The sequence below is a fragment of the Gigantopelta aegis genome, chromosome 6 (genome assembly GCF_016097555.1).
Source record: "Gigantopelta aegis isolate Gae_Host chromosome 6, Gae_host_genome, whole genome shotgun sequence".
Lineage (NCBI taxonomy): Eukaryota > Metazoa > Mollusca > Gastropoda > Neomphalida > Peltospiridae > Gigantopelta > Gigantopelta aegis.
Window position 1 is genome coordinate 90,160,375 of NC_054704.1, and position 19,729 is coordinate 90,180,103.

A 19,729-nucleotide genomic window follows, 5' to 3' on the forward strand; every position below is an offset into this window, starting at 1 on the left:
TCTTGTGCCGTTGATACTAGCCATCGGGGTGTACGTTTAGTGACATGGGTGAACTCGGAGATGAGCAGACTAAAGGTCGTGTGGTATCAAATATAGGACATTTTGTACACTAGAGGGGGCGAGACGTAGACCAGTGGTAAAGCGCTCGCTTGATGCGCGGTCGGTTTGATATCGATCCCCGTCGGTGGGCCCATTGGGCTATTTCTCGCTCCAGCCAGTGCACCACGACTGGTACATCAAAGGCCGTGGTATGTGCTATCCTGTCTTTTGGATGGTGCATATAAAAGATCCCTTGCTGCCAATCGAAAAGAGTAGCCCATGAAGTGGCGACAGAGGGTTTCCTCCTTCAATACCTGTGATCCTTAACCATATGTCTGATAATAAGATAATAAGAAAGGATACCCGCAGCCGCTACGCAATGGGCTATTTTTTCGATTAGCATTAGCGGCAAAAGGTCTATTATATGCACCACCCCACAGACAGGATAGCACTTACCACGACCTCTGTTACAAACGTTTTTTGAACACTGGCTAGAACGAGAAATAGCCCAATGGGTTCTCTGACGAGGAACGATCCTAGATAGACCGCGTATCAGGCGAGCGCTTTATTACTGGGCTACGTCTCGCCCCTTTTGTACTCTGGATACTGCACTGTTCGGTTGTGGAAACTGTTAGTTTTTACCTCACAGAACACGCCAGACTTATCCGCACGTATAAACAGTAAGATAAAAATAAGTGCATGCGAGATACAGTCCAGACTAATTGAATGGGATTCATTTTGTTCATATCTATATAGTAATTGTTTGATGGCAAGCCAGCGAACCTTTACGCCAAAGCGCAGAACTAATCTAGTAATTGTATTCATGGCCAATTTTTATATGAATGCCCAGCAGATAACATCTAATTGTCGTAAGCCTACATGTATATCTATGATAGTTTGTCATATAACTTGTATATGTGAACATTGTGCTTAGTTTCTCTATTTATTGGCGTTTGCCGATTTTCAAAAAAATTAGTGTTTATGGTGAAAGAACAAAACATTATTTAATGTTGGTTTCATTGACATACGCACATTAGACAACCATGCTAATTTTGCTATTTAGTAAAATAGAATATCTTTTTATCTTTTTTTGGTCTTATTTTGTCTTTTTTTTTTTTTGGAGCCTTGCGAAATAAATAGCTTCAGTAAATGTCAACGTTTGGTATCGATGTAATGATGCAATTTTTCAAACTTGCTTCTCCACTGAAAACAAAAGATGCCTTAGTATTGTGATTCGTTTTGCTCCCTGAACAGTTTTGGGAAAACACCCGTCACTGCATGTTATAATTAATTCTTTAAAAATTCATCTGTTTTCCGCTACATCTGAAATGCTGTTATGTCATTTAACAGGCGTGTATTATTAATCAGTTATGTAATCATTTATTATGACCTAAGTAAGGGTTTCAAAACAGACGAGAGCTAAGTTTTAAAACTGTTCTGGTAGCAAAACGATTCGCGAGTTCAACACTTTCATTTGGTAGTTCAATTTTAGACAAACCACACAGCTACACTGTATGTTACCCGACTGCACCTACACGCTCCATGTAGTACTTGCTTGTAGCACAGTATACTGTGATTTGCACCTATACCTGCACTAAACGTCAGTTTGACAGTTCACTGTAATATTGTCGTTGTTTTCTTCACTGTCAATAGGGACCACCTGGATTGCCCGGGCCCCGAGGTCGACCTGGTGCCAAAGGAGACCCGGTATGTTTGATATTAACTTAACTGACATCGAGGTGTACAGCGTAAAACAAACAACTGTCTGACACACCTACAAAAAGAAAAAAAACCTGCAACAATAAAAACACAAAAAACAACTAAAACAAACTAAAAAAACCCAAGGTCACCAGAGAGAGAGAGAGAGAGAGAGAGAGAGAGAGAGAGAGAGAGAGAGAGAGAGAGAGAGAGAGAGATTGGAGGGAGAGAGAGAGTTGAGGGAGGGAGGTGAGGGGTGTCACTAAATGTAAATATTGATGAACATTGATAATAAAGCATGATCTAGTTGTGGGGAGATATCATTTTCGTATAAATAGTTGAGACAGTTAAAACTGACTTTTTGCTTATTTTGATCTTTGGGTGGGAAACGGATTTAAGCAAACTTGATGTTGATATATATTCACAAACTAATTGATTTTATTGATTTACCAGGGTCTGAAGGGGTCTATGGGATCGAGGGGACCGGACGGAGATCCAGGACTTGCCGTGAGTATTCCGTGCGTCATTAATTAGTATGTTCAATTAACAAACACGACACGCTGTTTAATTGCAAAATATATTAAACGAGTGTATAGTAAAACAACATTGAACAAGTACGCAATATAAAGATCGGCACATTTGGGTCTGTGAAGCAAAAACGTATACTAGCATATCGAAAACACAACGGACTTGAAGCTTAGGTGTTGGAAAACAAATAATTCGTGTGGGTTTTTTTAAAACAAACCTTAGATATTTAATACACGTTAACGCATTGAAATTATTCTAATTTGTAATATTTTGATTGAAAACTGGCAGTTCAAAAGTAAAAAAATAAACCAAAACAATTATATTTTTTGTACAAGCCACTTAAGATATTATTTATCTTGGTTTTTTGGGCGAGTTTTAGATATCACAAAATAAAGAGAGATAATTTTTTATGTAGTAAGATAACATTTTTTAAAACCTCAAACAGAAATCGTTTAGTGAATAGAAACAAAAGCACCTAAATGTTCCTTAAATTGACCAAAACACAAATGCCTCTGGAGCACTCGTTTGAACAGACTGTCAAATGTATAATATAGCTGTCATTTAGCCTGTTAAAACTATTTGACAAGTTCACAGACTTGTATTGAGTTACCTGTAAAATTGACATGCTAACCGCTACTGTGTGTGGTAACATCAAAAGCGACCACACACCATTGCAAAACCGAAACAAAATTTAAAAAAAAGGAAAAAAGAAGGGAAAAAAGGAGAATGATCTAAGGCTGTATTTGCTGACTTGTCAAATTTGTGAAACCCTGTTAAGGGAGCGGCGCTGTTATCTTGTCTAGACGTGATTTTCTTTCTGATTTCATCACGGATGACATAATCGTCATGAACTGACGAACTTGAAACGTGTGGAGGAATAGTTGCAAGGCTTTTCATTCTGTTCAATCAGCATTAATAAGCATTATTCTGATTCTGATGCAAAATTACTTATATTACGAATATGCATAACACGCATTCTTCTTCTTTTTTTATCGTTCTTTTTTCACTTTCTTTTTTAAGACAAATATTTTGTTAAGTATCGATACATTTAGTTCCTTAGATAATTTTCTTCACTGGTGTTGTTTTAATAAAACTCTTGTTTTCAAACATTAAAATAAACTTTGATTGTTTAAAATTGAGTTCTTTAAAAGAAATCTATATGTATAAAATAATGATTAATATAACAATGGAATAGACGTTACGTTTTCTTGTTATTTTGTTTCTTAATTGTAGGGCAAGCCAGGAGGACAAGGTGAACCGGGATTTCCCGGAACACCCGTAAGTATAGATTAAAATGTATTTAATTTTTAAATTAATAATAATAAGTTATTTATGCTTTTTTTCTTTTTATTTACAGAAACATAATGAAAATATTGATGAATGTGAAAAAAACGTACAAACAGAATTGTTATTACTAACGATGATATTAGATGTTTTTGTTTCCTTCTTACATATTGGTACGCAACCCAAAAGTACTTCTTTCTCATTATTAATCCCATGGATGAGACAAGAGGCATCGTAATCAATAGTCTATGCCTTATAGCCTGCTGCAATTTCTTCACTATCAAGGATAGCGGGGGTGGGGGGGGGGGGGGGGGACGGACCAAACTATCTATTAAATTTTCAAAAATGCAGAAACCCAGTTATTTTCTAATTATTAATCAACTATTATATGGAATTATTTCGCCAAACTAAAGTAATATTCGTCAGTTGTTTTTAAAATTCACTCTTGGCGAATTTGGCGATTGCCAGACCAAGTCCTGTCTATATGTACTTGGTTGAAATAAGATTTTATTTTCTGAGTGGTGAGTAAACACAAAAAAAGGCCCTTAATACAAAGGTGCGCTTTTCAAAAACAATTCGTCTGTTGTGGACGAAACCCGACGGTCGTAGTTCGAATGTCCCCTGTCCATGTCCTGTTTATGTGTTGTGGCAGGGCGAGAGGATACCCGATTACGATAGTCGCAAAACCCTTTCAATCTACTGGAGCCCTCGTCAGAACATACGCCATCCCCCATCCCACCCCAGTGGCCACTGCTTAACGAGTCTAGGCCTGGTAGAGCCACGGTCCTCGTTATTTGTTAATAAAATACATATTTTACATCAACAGACGTCAATATGAATATGGATAAGAGTTCGTCAGCGTGCATTATTATCTCGACTACAAAGTGCTATATGCGTTTACTGCAGTCATGTCGAGGAGTAATCCATCACCTGGCACCGTTACTGTGTTTAATTCATCGTTAATATCGCCACCTCTTTAAAGTCTCTTCCCCTATTGTGTCGTCTTGACAAACCAACCGCAGCTTGATGCCATGTCCCCGTCTTAACACACAAGATATTGTATTGATCTTGTTAGTTTTTTATCAGGTCGCCATTATCTGTAAAATAGACTGACCGCCGGGTGGTTGGACCTATCTTGCACTATGCGCCACAGACGTCTGTATCACTACGCTTTGTTGTTAATCAGCCCCCCGTACCCTTTTAGTGATAAAAGCCACATTTGTGTGTCATGATATTTATCTGAAATATAGTTTATCTGCGTGGAAAAACTCGCCGTTCGGGATGGGTTTACCGACATCGATGTCACGGGGCGTACACTTGTCTTAGTTTCTTTCTGCATACAGACGTTATGTGAATACTCGACAAAATAAAAGACGTGATTTACTGAATAAGATAAAATTCATACCAGAAAAAAGTCATACCAGAAACTAAGAGAGAGAGAGAGAGAGAGAGAGAGAGAGAGAGAGAGAGAGAGAGAGAGAGAGAGAGAGAGAGAGAGAGAGAGAGAGAGAGCACATAAGCTGGTCTGAACCCTTTTCACCATGTATTTCCATCATTTTACCCACAATATTATTTGTAATCCACTGTTGTTCGCAGTAAACAATCAGAGACAAGACAAACAGAACTATGAGAAGGGGAGGGGTGTAGGGTACGTTCACGTGGCAGGGTGCTTGCATCTAAAATTTAAGCACAAACATAAATTATAATTTTCGTCATCCTATAATGTAAACATGTCATCGACTGGAGAATCAAGTGCTACATTCTGTACCAGCACCATCATATTAATCATCCAGCAATTGTCATCAACATCATCATAGGCGTTAGATGCGGGGACGACTTATACTATCCTCCCAACTCGTAAGATAATGCAGTCTCTCAGATGAAAGGCAAAACGTTGTGTAATTAGCCACCTCAGTTGCTACCACCTTCTGACACCTATAGCATCATCATGTCATCGACAGATATAAATTAATAAATCATTTGTTTTAACAAAAACATTAATCATCACTTATAGCGAACATGGCTTTTTATTGACTTAGCAGAATTACCTATTTCACTTTATTGTATGGTGGTAAAGAGATGAGGTGTTGACTACAAATTGTTCGTAACTTCTTAACTCATTGTCTATTTCCATTTACCAGGGAATGCCTGGAGATAGAGGAGAGCAAGGCATGATGGGAATGCGAGGTCTTCCGGTAAGCAGTGCTAGTTATGACGTTTAAAAGACCCGACAACACACACTCAAAACAACGACACACAAAAACACACAAACCAGAACCCACAAAAAAACAAACAACAAACAAAACCCCCGCAAAACACAAAACAAAAAACTGATACAGGTGCATAATATTTTGGTTTTAGTATTTGTCAAAAGCAGTGAACAGCAAACAAACCCTGTGAAACTAATCTCTTGTATATGCACAGCAGAATAAAGTCTGCATAGCTAACTCCGAATGCACATAGACAAAAATATCCTAAACATGCACAACAGACGAAGTCTATATAGCTGTTCCTCAGTTGCAACATACTATGAAATTACTTCGTAGTGGTCCACGAATTTAAGTACCCGACGAAATGTGTATTTTAGCAAAACCAAGAAAATAAAGTATTTCAGAGTTAACAAAATCTATAAAGTGTTTTCCTATATAGCTGTGAAATCTGTTCAAAGGTTTTGCAGATAGAAGTCTGCAGGACAGTTCTGTAAATATAAGTCTATACACAGTTACAGTTCTGCAAATAGTTGTCTGTATAACAGTTCTGCAAATAGAAATCTATGTAACGGTTACAGTTCTGCAAATAGAAGTCTATATAACTGTTACAGTTCTGCAAATAGGAGTCTATATAACGGTTACAGTTCTGCAAATAGAAATCTATGTAACGGTTACAGTTCTGCAAATAGAAGTCTATGTAACGGTTATAGTTCTGCAAATAGAAGTCTATGTAACTGTTACAGTTCTGCAAATAGAAGTCTATATAACTGTTATAGTTCTGCAAATAGAAGTCTATGTAACGGTTATAGTTCTGCAAATAGAAGTCTATGTAACTGTTACAGTTCTGCAAATAGAAGTCTATATAACGGTTACAGTTCTGCAAATAGAAGTATATGTAACTGTTACAGTTCTGCAAATAGAAGTCTATGTAACGGTTACAGTTCTGCAAATAGAAGTCTATATAACTGTTACAGTTCTACAAATAGAAGTCTATATAACGGTTATAGTTCTGCAAATACAAGTCTATATAACTGTTATAGTTCTGCAATAGAAGTCTATATAACGGTTACAGTTCTGCAAATAGAAGTCTATATAACTGTTATAGTTCTGCAATAGAAGTCTATATAACGGTTACAGTTCTGCAAATAGAAGTCTATATAACTGTTATAGTTCTACAAATAGAAGTCTATATAACGGTTATAGTTCTGCAAATAGAAGTCTATATAACTGTTATAGTTCTGCAATAGAAGTCTATATAACGGTTACAGTTCTGCAAATAGAAGTCTATATAACTGTTATAGTTCTGCAAATAGAAGTCTATATAACTGTTATAGTTCTGCAATAGAAGTCTATATAACGGTTAAAGTTCTGCAAATAGAAGTCTATATAACTGTTATAGTTCTACAAATAGAAGTCTATATAACTGTTATAGTTCTGCAATAGAAGTCTATATAACGGTTACAGTTCTGCAAATAGAAGTCTATATAACTGTTATAGTTCTGCAAATAGAAGTCTATATAACTGTTATAGTTCTGCAATAGAAGTCTATATAACGGTTACAGTTCTGCAAATAGAAGTCTATATAACGGTTATAGTTCTGCAAATAGAGGTCTATATAACTGTTATAGTTCTGCAAATAGAAGTCTATATAACTGTTATAGTTCTACAAATAGAAGTCTATATAACTGTTATAGTTCTGCAATAGAAGTCTATATAACGGTTACAGTTCTGCAAATAGAAGTCTATATAACTGTTATAGTTCTGCAAATAGAAGTCTATATAACTGTTATAGTTCTGCAATAGAAGTCTATATAACGGTTACAGTTCTGCAAATAGAAGTCTATATAACGGTTATAGTTCTGCAAATAGAGGTCTATATAACTGTTATAGTTCTGCAAATAGAAGTCTATATAACTGTTATAGTTCTACAAATAGAAGTCTATATAACGGTTATAGTTCTGCAAATAGAAGTCTATATAACTGTTATAGTTCTGCAAATAGAAGTCTATATAACTGTTATAGTTCTGCAATAGAAGTCTATATAACGGTTAAAGTTCTGCAAATAGAAGTCTATATAACTGTTATAGTTCTACAAATAGAAGTCTATATAACTGTTATAGTTCTGCAATAGAAGTCTATATAACGGTTACAGTTCTGCAAATAGAAGTCTATATAACTGTTATAGTTCTACAAATAGAAGTCTATATAACGGTTATAGTTCTGCAAATAGAAGTCTATATAACTGTTATAGTTCTGCAATAGAAGTCTATATAACGGTTAAAGTTCTGCAAATAGAAGTCTATATAACTGTTATAGTTCTGCAATAGAAGTCTATATAACTGTTATAGTTCTGCAAATAGAAGTCTATATAACTGTTATAGTTCTGCAATAGAAGTCTATATAACTGTTATAGTTCTGCAATAGAAGTCTATATAACGGTTAAAGTTCTGCAAATAGAAGTCTATATAACTGTTATAGTTCTGCAATAGAAGTCTATATAACTGTTATAGTTCTGCAAATAGAAGTCTATATAACTGTTATAGTTCTGCAAATAGAAGTCTATATAACGGTTATAGTTCTGCAATAGAAGTCTATATAACGGTTAAAGTTCTGCAATAGAAGTCTATATAACTGTTATAGTTCTGCAAATAGAAGTCTATATAACGGTTACAGTTCTGCAATAGAAGTCTATATAACGGTTAAAGTTCTGCAAATAGAAGTCTATATAACTGTTATAGTTCTGCAATAGAAGTCTATATAACTGTTATAGTTCTGCAATATAAGTCTATATAACTGTTATAGTTCTGCAATAGAAGTCTATATAACTGTTATAGTTCTGCAATAGAAGTCTATATAACGGTTAAAGTTCTGCAAATAGAAGTCTATATAACTGTTATAGTTCTGCAATAGAAGTCTATATAACTGTTATAGTTCTGCAAATAGAAGTCTATATAACTGTTATAGTTCTGCAAATAGAAGTCTATATAACGGTTATAGTTCTGCAATAGAAGTCTATATAACGGTTAAAGTTCTGCAATAGAAGTCTATATAACTGTTATAGTTCTGCAAATAGAAGTCTATATAACGGTTACAGTTCTGCAATAGAAGTCTATATAACGGTTAAAGTTCTGCAAATAGAAGTCTATATAACTGTTATAGTTCTGCAATAGAAGTCTATATAACTGTTATAGTTCTGCAATATAAGTCTATATAACGGTTAAAGTTCTGCAAATAGAAGTCTATATAACTGTTATAGTTCTGCAATAGAAGTCTATATAACTGTTATAGTTCTGCAATAGAAGTCTATATAACGGTTAAAGTTCTGCAAATAGAAGTCTATATAACGGTTACAGTTCTGCAAATAGAAGTCTATATAACTGTTATAGTTCTGCAAATAGAAGTCTATATAACTGTTATAGTTCTGCAAATAGAAGTCTATATAACTGTTATAGTTCTGCAATAGAAGTCTATATAACGGTTAAAGTTCTGCAAATAGAAGTCTATATAACGGTTACAGTTCTGCAAATAGAAGTCTATATAACTGTTATAGTTCTGCAAATAGAAGTCTATATAACTGTTATAGTTCTGCAAATAGAGGTCTATATAACTGTTATAGTTCTGCAAATAGAAGTCTATATAACGGTTACAGTTCTGCAAATAGAAGTCTATATAACGGTTATAGTTCTGCAAATAGAGGTCTATATAACTGTTATAGTTCTGCAAATAGAAGTCTATGTAACGGTTACAGTTCTGCAAATAGAAGTCTATGTAACGGTTACAGTTCTGCAAATAGAAGTCTATGTAACGGTTACAGTTCTGCAAATAGAAGTCTATGTAACGGTTACAGTTCTGCAAATAGAAATCTATGTAACGGTTACAGTTCTGCAAATAGAAGTCTATGTAACGGTTACAGTTCTGCAAATAGAAGTCTATGTAACGGTTACAGTTCTGCAAATACAAGTCTATATAACGGTTACAATTCTGCAAATAGAAGTCTATATAATGGTTATAGTTCTGCAAATACAAGTCTATATAACGGTTACAATTCTGCAAATAGAAGTCTATATAATGGTTATAGTTCTGCAAATAGGAGTCTGTATGTCAGTTACAGTTTTTCAAATAGAAGTGTGTATGACAGTTCTGCAAATACGTTTTGCATACTAGTAATAGTTTTGCAAATAGAAGTCTGTACAACAGTTTTTCAAATAGAAGTCTATATAACGGTTACAGTTCTGCAAATGAAGTCTGTATTTACATTTCTGCAATTGCACAACACATTTTTCATAACTACACTTGCATTACGAAATCTATATATCTGATGTCCTGCACATGTGCAGCACAGGACGTCTAAATTGACATTATAGTGGCCGTACGTACTACATGTATATAGTTGAGACAAAATTCCTGATCTCTCTATTGTACGACAGACAGGAGTCTAACCACTGGCAACCAGAACGGGTTGTGTCTAAAGTCTTGGTTTTCACATTTTAAAATTATTAAAAATACGAAAAGAAAGCACGTTTTGGGGGTTTCTTTTGGGGTTTTTTAAATTACATATCTTTCCATCCCTCCTAAAACATGTATGCCTAAATAAATAAATAAATAAATATATATATATATATATATCGGTTAAGGAGCTATGGAGGTATATTTTAATTGAATGTCTAATTCGTGGGTGTATCTGCTTGCTACATCAGATTACCGCTATAGCTGTACGTATATTCAAGTGCAGGTGTACACATCTCTTTGAAGACAAGGTTATCTTTGAGCTACGCTGTGGGAATCGGTGCCTACCACCATGTCGACAATGTTACCAACTTACGCCATTCGGAATATAAAGATTGCTAGTTGCCCGACTTCGTGTTAACTATTATTGTGGCTCACAAGCTAATCAGAGTCGGATCCAGGGGGCCCAGGGAACCCGTCTCCTCACCTAAACAATTGCCCCGTTTTTCTCTCTTTTTCCCCCCCCCCCCCCCCCCCACACACACATTGTTATGCCTCATTGACAGTTGGTCCACGTGCACTTTTCCGGCAGTTGGGGCGGAACGTAGCCCAGTGGTAAAGCGCTCGTTCGATGCGCGATCGGTCTGAGATCGATCTCCGTCGGTGGGCCCATTGGGCTATTTCTCGTTCCAGCCAGTGCACCACGACTGGTATATCAAAGGTCGTGGTATGTACTACCCTGTCTGTGGCATTATGCATATAAAAGATCCCTTGCTGCTAATCGAAAAGAGTAGCCCATGAAGTGGCGACAGCGGTTTCCTCTCTTAATATCTGTGTGGGGATTAACCATATGACTGACGCCATATAACCGTAAATACAATGTGTTGAGTGCGTCGTTAAATAAAACAGGCTATTGGATGTCATACATGTCGTAATTGTGACATATAATCTTAGAGAGGAAACCCGCTACAGTTTTCCATTAGTAGCAAGGGGTCTTTAATATGCAGTATTCGACGTATAGGATAGAACATATCACGACCTTTAATATACTATATCCATCCCAAGATGACCGCGCATCAAGTGAGCGCTTTACCACTGGGCTAGGCCCCGCCCTGAAGAATAAGATACATCTAAAGTGTATTTCAAATCCATTGTATTTGGTAGTGATATTTATATAGAATATTCTTTGCTATAGCTTGATGTAATTTGATTAGCGGCAAAGCAGCGATATTTAGTTTTTTAAGTGAATACAATTTTTATTTATAATCCAGTATTAGACATCAACACACCTTGTAATCCTCGAAACTATGCATTTAAGTCAACAGACGTATGGATGTCTCTCTTGAGCCGGATGTCTCTCTTGGGCCGGTTATCTCCTCCCGCACCTCTTCCGAAACGAATTTCACATCTTTCGCTCGAACAGTAAAACGTAATTCTATACACATCCAAGAATTTGACATACGTCTAACAAATTATCGCAGCTGCAAGTTTGCTGTTTGAAAATTGCTTATTTAATTTAAGTGTTATTTAGTGTGAACATATACTAATATAATCCAGACATAAACACTATGCTGACCGGGTAAGCTAATTATAGAAAAGCAGGTACGTAAAGCAAATAATGGCAGTCTCAAGGGGCACTGGGTTAAAGTAGCATATAGCATGTAACTGGTCTTTATAGCAAGAGCGACTGTTTTGTAAGGTAGGACAGCGTGGAACACAGCAATATAGCATATAGCTTGGTGTAAACTGGTCTTTATAGCAAGAGCGACTGTTTTGTAAGGTAGGACAGCGTGGAAACACAGCAATATAGAATATAGCTTGGTGTAAACTGGTCTTTATAGCAAGAGCGACTGTTTTGTAAGGTAGGACAGCGTGGAAACACAGCAATACAGAATATAGCTTGGTGTAAACTGGTCTTTATAGCAAGAGCGACTGTTTTGTAAGGTAGGACAGCGTGGAAACACAGCAATACAGAATACAGCTTGGTGTAAACTGGTTTTATAGCAAGAGCGACTGTTTTGTAAGGTAGGACAGCGTGGAAACACAGCAATATAGAATATAGCTTGGTGTAAACTGGTCTTTATAGCAAGAGCGACTGTTTTGTAAGGTAGGACAGCGTGGAAACACAGCAATACAGAATATAGCTTGGTGTAAACTGGTCTTTATATCAAGAGCGACTGTTTCGTAAGGTAGGACAGCGTGGAAACACAGCAATACAGAATATATCTTGGTGTAAACTGGTCTTTATATCAGGAGCGACTGTTTTGTAAGGTAGGACAGCGTGGAAACACAGCAATACAGAATATAGCTTGGTGTAAACTGGTCTTTATAGCAAGAGCGACTGTTTTGTAAGGTAGGACAGCGTGGAAACACAGCAATACAGAATACAGTTTGGTGTAAACTGGTCTTTATAGCAAGAGCGACTGTTTTGTAAGGTAGGACAGCGTGGAAACACAGCAATATAGAATATAGCTTGGTGTAAACTGGTCTTTATAGCAAGAGCGACTGTTTTGTAAGGTAGGACAGCGTGGAAACACAGCAATACAGAATATAGCTTGGTGTAAACTGGTCTTTATATCAAGAGCGACTGTTTCGTAAGGTAGGACAGCGTGGAAACACAGCAATACAGAATATATCTTGGTGTAAACTGGTCTTTATATCAAGAGCGACTGTTTCGTAAGGTAGGACAGCGTGGAAACACAGCAATACAGAATATAGCTTGGTGTAAACTGGTCTTTATAGCAAGAGCGACTGTTTTGTAAGGTAAACAGCGTGGAAACACAGCAATACAGAATAGAGCTTGGTGTAAACTGGTCTCGAAACATAGAATACAGAATAGAGCTTGGTGTAAACTGGTCTATAGTAAAAGCGACTGTTTTGTAAGGTAGGACAGCGTGGAAACATAGAAACACAGAGCATAGCTTGGTGTAAACTGGTCTTTATATCAAGAGCAACTGTTTTGTAAGGTAGGACAGCGTCGAAACATAGAATGGCAGAAGATAGCTAGGTGTGAACTGGTCTTTATAGAAAGAGCGACTGTTTTGTAAGTCAGAACTGCGTCTAAACATAGAATAGCAGAACATAGCTAGGTGTAAACTGGTCTTTATAGCAAGAGCGACTGTTTTGTAAGGTAGGACAGCGTCGAAACATAGAATGGCAGAACATAGCTAGGTGTAAACTGGTCTTTATAGCAAGAGCGACTGTTTTGTAAGCCAGAACTGCGTCGAAACATAGAATAGCAGAACATAGTTAGGTGTGAACTGGTCTTTATAGAAGAGCGACTGTTTTGTAAGTCAGAACTGCTTCGAAACAGAATAGCAGAACATAGCTAGGTGTAAACTGGTCTTTATAGCAAGAGCGACTGTTTTGTAAGCCAGAACTGCGTCGAAACATAGAATAGCAGAACATAGCTAGGTGTAAACTGGTCTTTATAGCAAGAGCGACTGTTTTGTAAGGCAGAACTGCATCGAAACACAGAATAACAGAACATAGCTTGATGTAAACTGGTCTATAACAAGAGCGACCGTTTTATAAGGCAGGACTGCGTCGAAACACAGAAATGCAGAACATAGCTTGGTGTAAACTGGTCTTTACAGCAAGAGCAACTGTTTTGTAAGGCAGAACTGCGTCGAAACACAAAAATGCAGAACATAGCTTGGTGTAAAATGGTCTTTATATCAAGAGCAACTGTTTTGTATGTTAGGACAGCGTGCAAACACAGAAACGGAGAACATAGCTTGATGTAAACTGGTCTTTATTGCAAGAGCGACAGTTTTGTAAGGCAGAACTGCGTCGAAACACAGAAATGCAGAACATAGCTTGGTGTAAAATGGTATTTATATCAAGAGCAACTGTTTTGTAAGGTAGGACAGCGTCGAAACATAGAATAGCAGAACATAGCTAGGTGTAAAACGGGTCTTTATAGCAAGAGCAACTGTTTAGTAAGGTAGGATAGCGTGAAAACACAGACATGCAGTACATAGCTTGATGTAAACTGGTCTTTATAGCAAGAGCAACTGATTTATGAGGAAGGACATTTTGGAAAACGACACCGCAGCACGACAAATACATCAGCTATTGGGTGTAAAACTATGGTATCTTTCATATGAGTGTGTAACAAGTGCCTTTTTTCATTAATTTGTCTTAATATGTGCCGATTACACCATCTCTACCACATTTTTATGACCATTCACGAAAAATGATACACGTTTTTCTTCTCATTTTAGGGGACACCAGGGTTTGCAGGAACTCCAGGTGTGCCGGGAACATCAGGAAAGAAGGTATGTGCTGCAAAACGCCTCAATCTACTCACTATTTAAAGTACTCCATATTGGGATTAACACATCTGAACACTGGTTGTGAATTAAGTATATATATATATTTATTTTTTAGAAATATATACCAAACTGTCTTTTCATTAGTAGGTGTATGGACAATTCCAAAAGTCTGACGTGCATTTGAAATTATCTACCGGCCTCGGTGGCGTCGTGGCAGGCCATCGGTCTACAGGCTGGTAGGTACTGGGTTCGGATCCCAGTCGAGGCATGGGATTTTTAATCCAGATACCGACTCCAAACCCTGAGTGAGTGCTCCGCAAGGCTCAATGGGTAGGTGTAAACCACTTGCACCGACCAGTGATCCATAACTGATTCAACAAAGGCCATGGTTTGTGCTATCCTGCCTGTGGGAAGCGCAAATAAAAGATCCCTTGCTGCGTGTCGTAAAAAGAGTAGCCTATGTGGCGACAGCGGGTTTCCTCTAAGAACAGTGTCAGAATGACCATATGTTTGACGTCCAATAGCCGATGATAAGATAAAAAATCAATGTGCTCTAGCGGCGTCGTTAAATAAAACAAACTTTACTTTTTTGAAATTATCTGATAGAAGGTTCTATATCGAGAAATAAAACACATTTTAATTTATACATTTTGTTCAGCATTATATATTACTGTAACGCATAAAAATGTCTTCTTTTTTCTTTTTCTTTTCTTTTTTTCTTTTCGAAACTTGCATAACATGCTAAATCTTGTTGCTTCGTAAAACAACGATAACTTTATGGGGGAAAAAAACTATAAGCCTAAACATTAAACAGGAGCCAACATTTTAACATCTTAAGTTTTCGAGTGCGACTACCAGTTATTTCTGCCGTGCGTTTACATGTGTTTGGCATCTGCTTGACGCAAAAAAAAAAACACCCGTCACTGCATAAGATGGAGCATTCTAAGGATGGAATAAAATACATATACTCTGAGCCGTAGTTAGCAGGGGGAAATTGGTGGGGGGCATGTCCCCTCCCCTAACCCCCCAAAATATATATAATAAATAAATAAATAAATTACTGGTTATTGATATTGACGTTCTAAGTATATAACCTCCCTAAAATGGCTGCAAAATGTTGTTTCAGAGCCTCTAGATTTCACAATTTCCTGGGGGTCATGCATGCCTCCAGACCCCATAGTGTCTTGCGCTTTCCATGTTCATTCATTTCAAGAATTCATCTGCCTCACCCCCCCCCCCCCCCCCCCCCCCCCACTAAAAAAACCTCCACCTAGCTACGGCCGTGATATTTCAAACTATATTAGTTGTACTGTTAGTATTAATACGAAGTGTGGTTTAGTCGTAGATTTGCGTTTATGGTCAACACTAGGTTCACGATGCTTTGCGAAATATGTCCCAATTCTTGAAAGTAACCTCGATACGCTTGGAAACCTAAAAATGTAGTTTGTCTACCTGTATTATTATTAAATGACAAGGTCCGCGTGATTTGGCCACCTCATTATCATAATCCCATTTCGTACGATGTGAGAGTGATTTAAAGATCTCTTTTATCAGTTTATCAAACTCAGGATTTCAGGAATGTATTCCCTTTTAAAGTACAGTATTTCACATTTTTGTACTGACACAGATGGAAATTATAATATAGATAATAGTCGAGCATGTTTTGTATTCGTGTCGTCTTGGCAAGCCACTGGCGATGAGTCCAGGAAAAGAACTACTACCGTGGAGCGTATATACAGTCACGGTGTTCAGCTAATAGCGAATCAAAGGAAATGGTTTTGAAATTACGGCAAACATCTCCATAATTAATACATTGTTTCGACCTAGTTAATATGCCCTTAATTTATTTGTAATTGTAATTCTGTAAATGATGTATAGAATATACATTTCTAAATTTTAATGGCAAAATGTTCAAATGGGTAACGTACTAGTTTCTAAAGGGATAGATGTACTTCAGTTTTACGTAGTAAATGATAAATTGTTAAAAAGTGACATGGCCACTTTAAATTGTCCCCAAAAATCGATTCATTATAGATAAGTACGTGTTGCAGATATCGCTTGACCGATAGCATGCATGGTCAAGTAAATAGAAAAAGTTACGCCACATTGTACTGTTAATAACCAAGTAAAATACATCTTCAGTTTTACACGGAAAGTTAAGGTTACAAACATTTAAATTACAAAATAATATACATTATGTATTATGTTCTGGAACATCAACAAATTACAGTCGTTTGACAATGTTTTTATCATGACACACAAGGAAATGGGGAAAATAATTTTACTCCGAATTATTATAACGTTCGGCACATGGTAGGTAAATGCAAGATAAACGGCCATACTACACTGAACAACTAAGAAACGCAAAGACCAATTGAGTATTCTTTAATTTATTTACAATTATTCAGTTTCAAAGCCATTAGTGTTTTGTGTCTATTAAAATTATCAATATGTTGTGAACATTTAAAGCCCATTTTGGCAGTCTGTTTAGTGAATTAATTTTATCATAAATATATATATCTTTAAAACATTCGCGTTTGTTTTGTTGCTAAGTATACTTTAGGTAAAGTGATTAAACAGACTGTGTGCATGTTTGGCTTAGGACACACATCTGTCGTTTAATTTCGGTTGGCAAGGATAACGCCCGAGTTATGTTTTCTTTACCTGTATAAAATAACAAAACATGTTTGAAGTAAATGTAATTCATTACAACCTTGTTTTGGCTGTGCTTGAATTTTCCTTATCTTTTTTTTCTCTCTACATTTTTTTTGTCTTACATAAGAAACAACATTATTTGCTGTAGCAAATTAATTATGGAATTACAGACTCCGGGAACTTTCTGGTAAAGTGTAGGAATGTAACATAGTGGGGATTTTTAATACCTAAAACAGAGTTGAGAAAAGAAAGACAGAAGGAAAAAAGATGATATTTGTGCTCCTATATTCTTTTTACACATGGTTAGACTCGGTACATTACATAGATAAAAATCGACAAGAGGTCTTGTATATTGCCGAGCAATTGAGCAGTGCGGTTGGGTGTTGGTTTCACGCCATGCGCGTATTCCTTTGCTGCTTGTCAATGAGTTACCGTTTCTCGTAACCCGAACCGTGCTGTGTGCCTTACCAGACAACTCAGCAAAATCCGTGACATAACCCCGCAGAACCACACTCGGTCCGTACCCGTCGCCCAGTCAGGATTTATTGACGGACTATGACGCTCGTATGACATCATGACGCAAGTTTTATCGTTGCAGCTGCTTGTTTTGCTGTACGCTGGTACAGCACTTTCACGTGCCCAGACTCACCAGCGTGTGCGTTATTTCTATTTTAAGGGCGCACCAGGGGAGAGAGGCAGGGACGGACAAAGAGGCCCGCCAGGGACGGATGGGAGACCGGTGAGTACTATTTATGTTTAGAAGGGGTCCCAGCACTCCCGCCTTAAATTTAATAAATAAATAAATAAATAAAATAATAGTAATAATAATCACTATATACATAAATGTGTACATGTTAATTTAAGGTGCAAAATGTAACTTATTTCTCTTAGTTGAAACTCCAAATATGAGATCGTAAATAGATTTTTGTGCACAGTAGCTCTAAAATGCAATCACCTCGTCAGAAATAGATAGATAAATAAATAAAATTAAATCAAATTAAATCAAATTAAATTAAATTGAAAAAAATATATAAACCTACAAGAATACAAAGCAAGACAAACAAAAATAAATAAATAAATAAATAAATAAATAAGTGAAACATATTTTTTAATCTACTGTCACTCCATACGACTATATGTTTTTTCTCCTTTTAATTAAGCTATAAAACGGATTCAACTCATTTGTCTTTTTTTATATCGCATTTGTATATATGTATGTATTTATGTATGTATACGCGCGCGTGTGTGTGTGTGCGCGTTTGTGTTTGTGTGTGTGCGCGCGTATATGTATGTGTGTGTGCTTTCAGAAGTTGTGTGAAAATGTGCTTATGCAGCCAAACCTCTTTATCAGATTTAAATTGGTCTTCTACGATTGTTAGATTCATCAAGGACATGTGTTTTATTTCTGCCAGAACAGCCACTTAAAAGTGCATGTATATTTGCTACATTATCTAGTTTACCGCATTGTAAATTCCTGGCAAAAGTACTTTGCATAAGGAATCGTTAAAGAGGATCGGCCAGGAATGTTGGCGCCAGTGTTTATAGACGCACGTACATCGATAATAGTAATAAAAGCTATGCTGTTCACAGGCGTACCAGACGACAGACCACCACCGTCATCAACATCCTGATGATGCAAATTAAACTTGATGATCTGGCAGATTTAAAAAAAAATTTAAAGTAAGAAAGAAAACAGCTGAAAATCGGGCAAATTTATCAGATGCACTACGTTTTGTGTCATGTATTAGGACGACCCAGTATATCTGTTTTTCATTTCGTTGGCCCCCCATCAGCGAAGGTGAGGGTTTGGTGGAGGGCTTGGTAAGAAAGGTAAAGCAAAACGAACTTTGCTTTTGAGAATAATCTAATGGAGTGTTGAATGGAAAACTTTTTTTTTTCAGAAGAAACTATCCTGTTTTAATTATTTCCACACCATTAGTATCTCAAAGGTTGTGGTATGTGCTGTCCTGTATCTGGGAGCATCCCTTATTATCATTATGGTGAGACAGTGTTTTGGGAAACGTCGATATATTACGTTAACACTGTCCACCTCCCGCACTCCCCCCCCCCCCCCCCCCACACACACAGAGAGCCCTGCCTATCCCACAATATAACTGCTAAATTGGCTTTTACGCTCAACGTTAGACCAAATGACTACTTTGTGTACCAGTTTGCAAACGTTTACACCTCTTGAACGTGAGCCATAAAAACACTTTAAAAGTTATTTTGGATGAGGAAGCATCTTGCCTATTCAGTTTTTGAATATTAGATGTTTTTAGGATTATTGTGGTAAAAATTGTAAATCTAGCTTTTCTGTTTTTAATTATCATGATTGTGAGCAAAATGCGGGGTTCCGATAATGATGTAGTCGGTGGAAGTATTTTCCATGTACTGCAACCTACTCCCTATCGAGCTGTACGCCACAAGCCATCGGGTTTTTTTTAAAGCCATTTGAAAGTCATGTCTTACTTTTGAGCAATAAACCAAACACAGTTATGAGCTCGAGGACAGTGCAGTGAGTGGAAGAACCACAGACGTCTATTTGAGAATGATGCATTTCTAAAGAGCGGCTGACAAATGTTATTATAGTTT

The 19,729-nt window shown here is 36.8% G+C and overlaps 1 protein-coding gene across 6 annotated transcripts in view; it reads left to right on the forward strand.

Moving 5' to 3' along the window:
* The window catches only part of LOC121376402 (collagen alpha-1(IX) chain-like), a 195,163-nt gene that overhangs the window by 148,487 nt on the left and 26,947 nt on the right, over positions 1-19,729 (forward strand). For all 6 annotated transcript variants that reach the window (XM_041504261.1, XM_041504262.1, XM_041504263.1 and 3 more), the window contains 6 exons: positions 1,693-1,746; positions 2,191-2,244; positions 3,499-3,543; positions 5,691-5,744; positions 14,432-14,485; positions 17,814-17,876. In XM_041504261.1, coding sequence (XP_041360195.1) covers positions 1,693-1,746; positions 2,191-2,244; positions 3,499-3,543; positions 5,691-5,744; positions 14,432-14,485; positions 17,814-17,876 — 324 coding nt within the window. The remainder of the gene's footprint in view (positions 1-1,692; positions 1,747-2,190; positions 2,245-3,498; positions 3,544-5,690; positions 5,745-14,431; positions 14,486-17,813; positions 17,877-19,729) is intronic.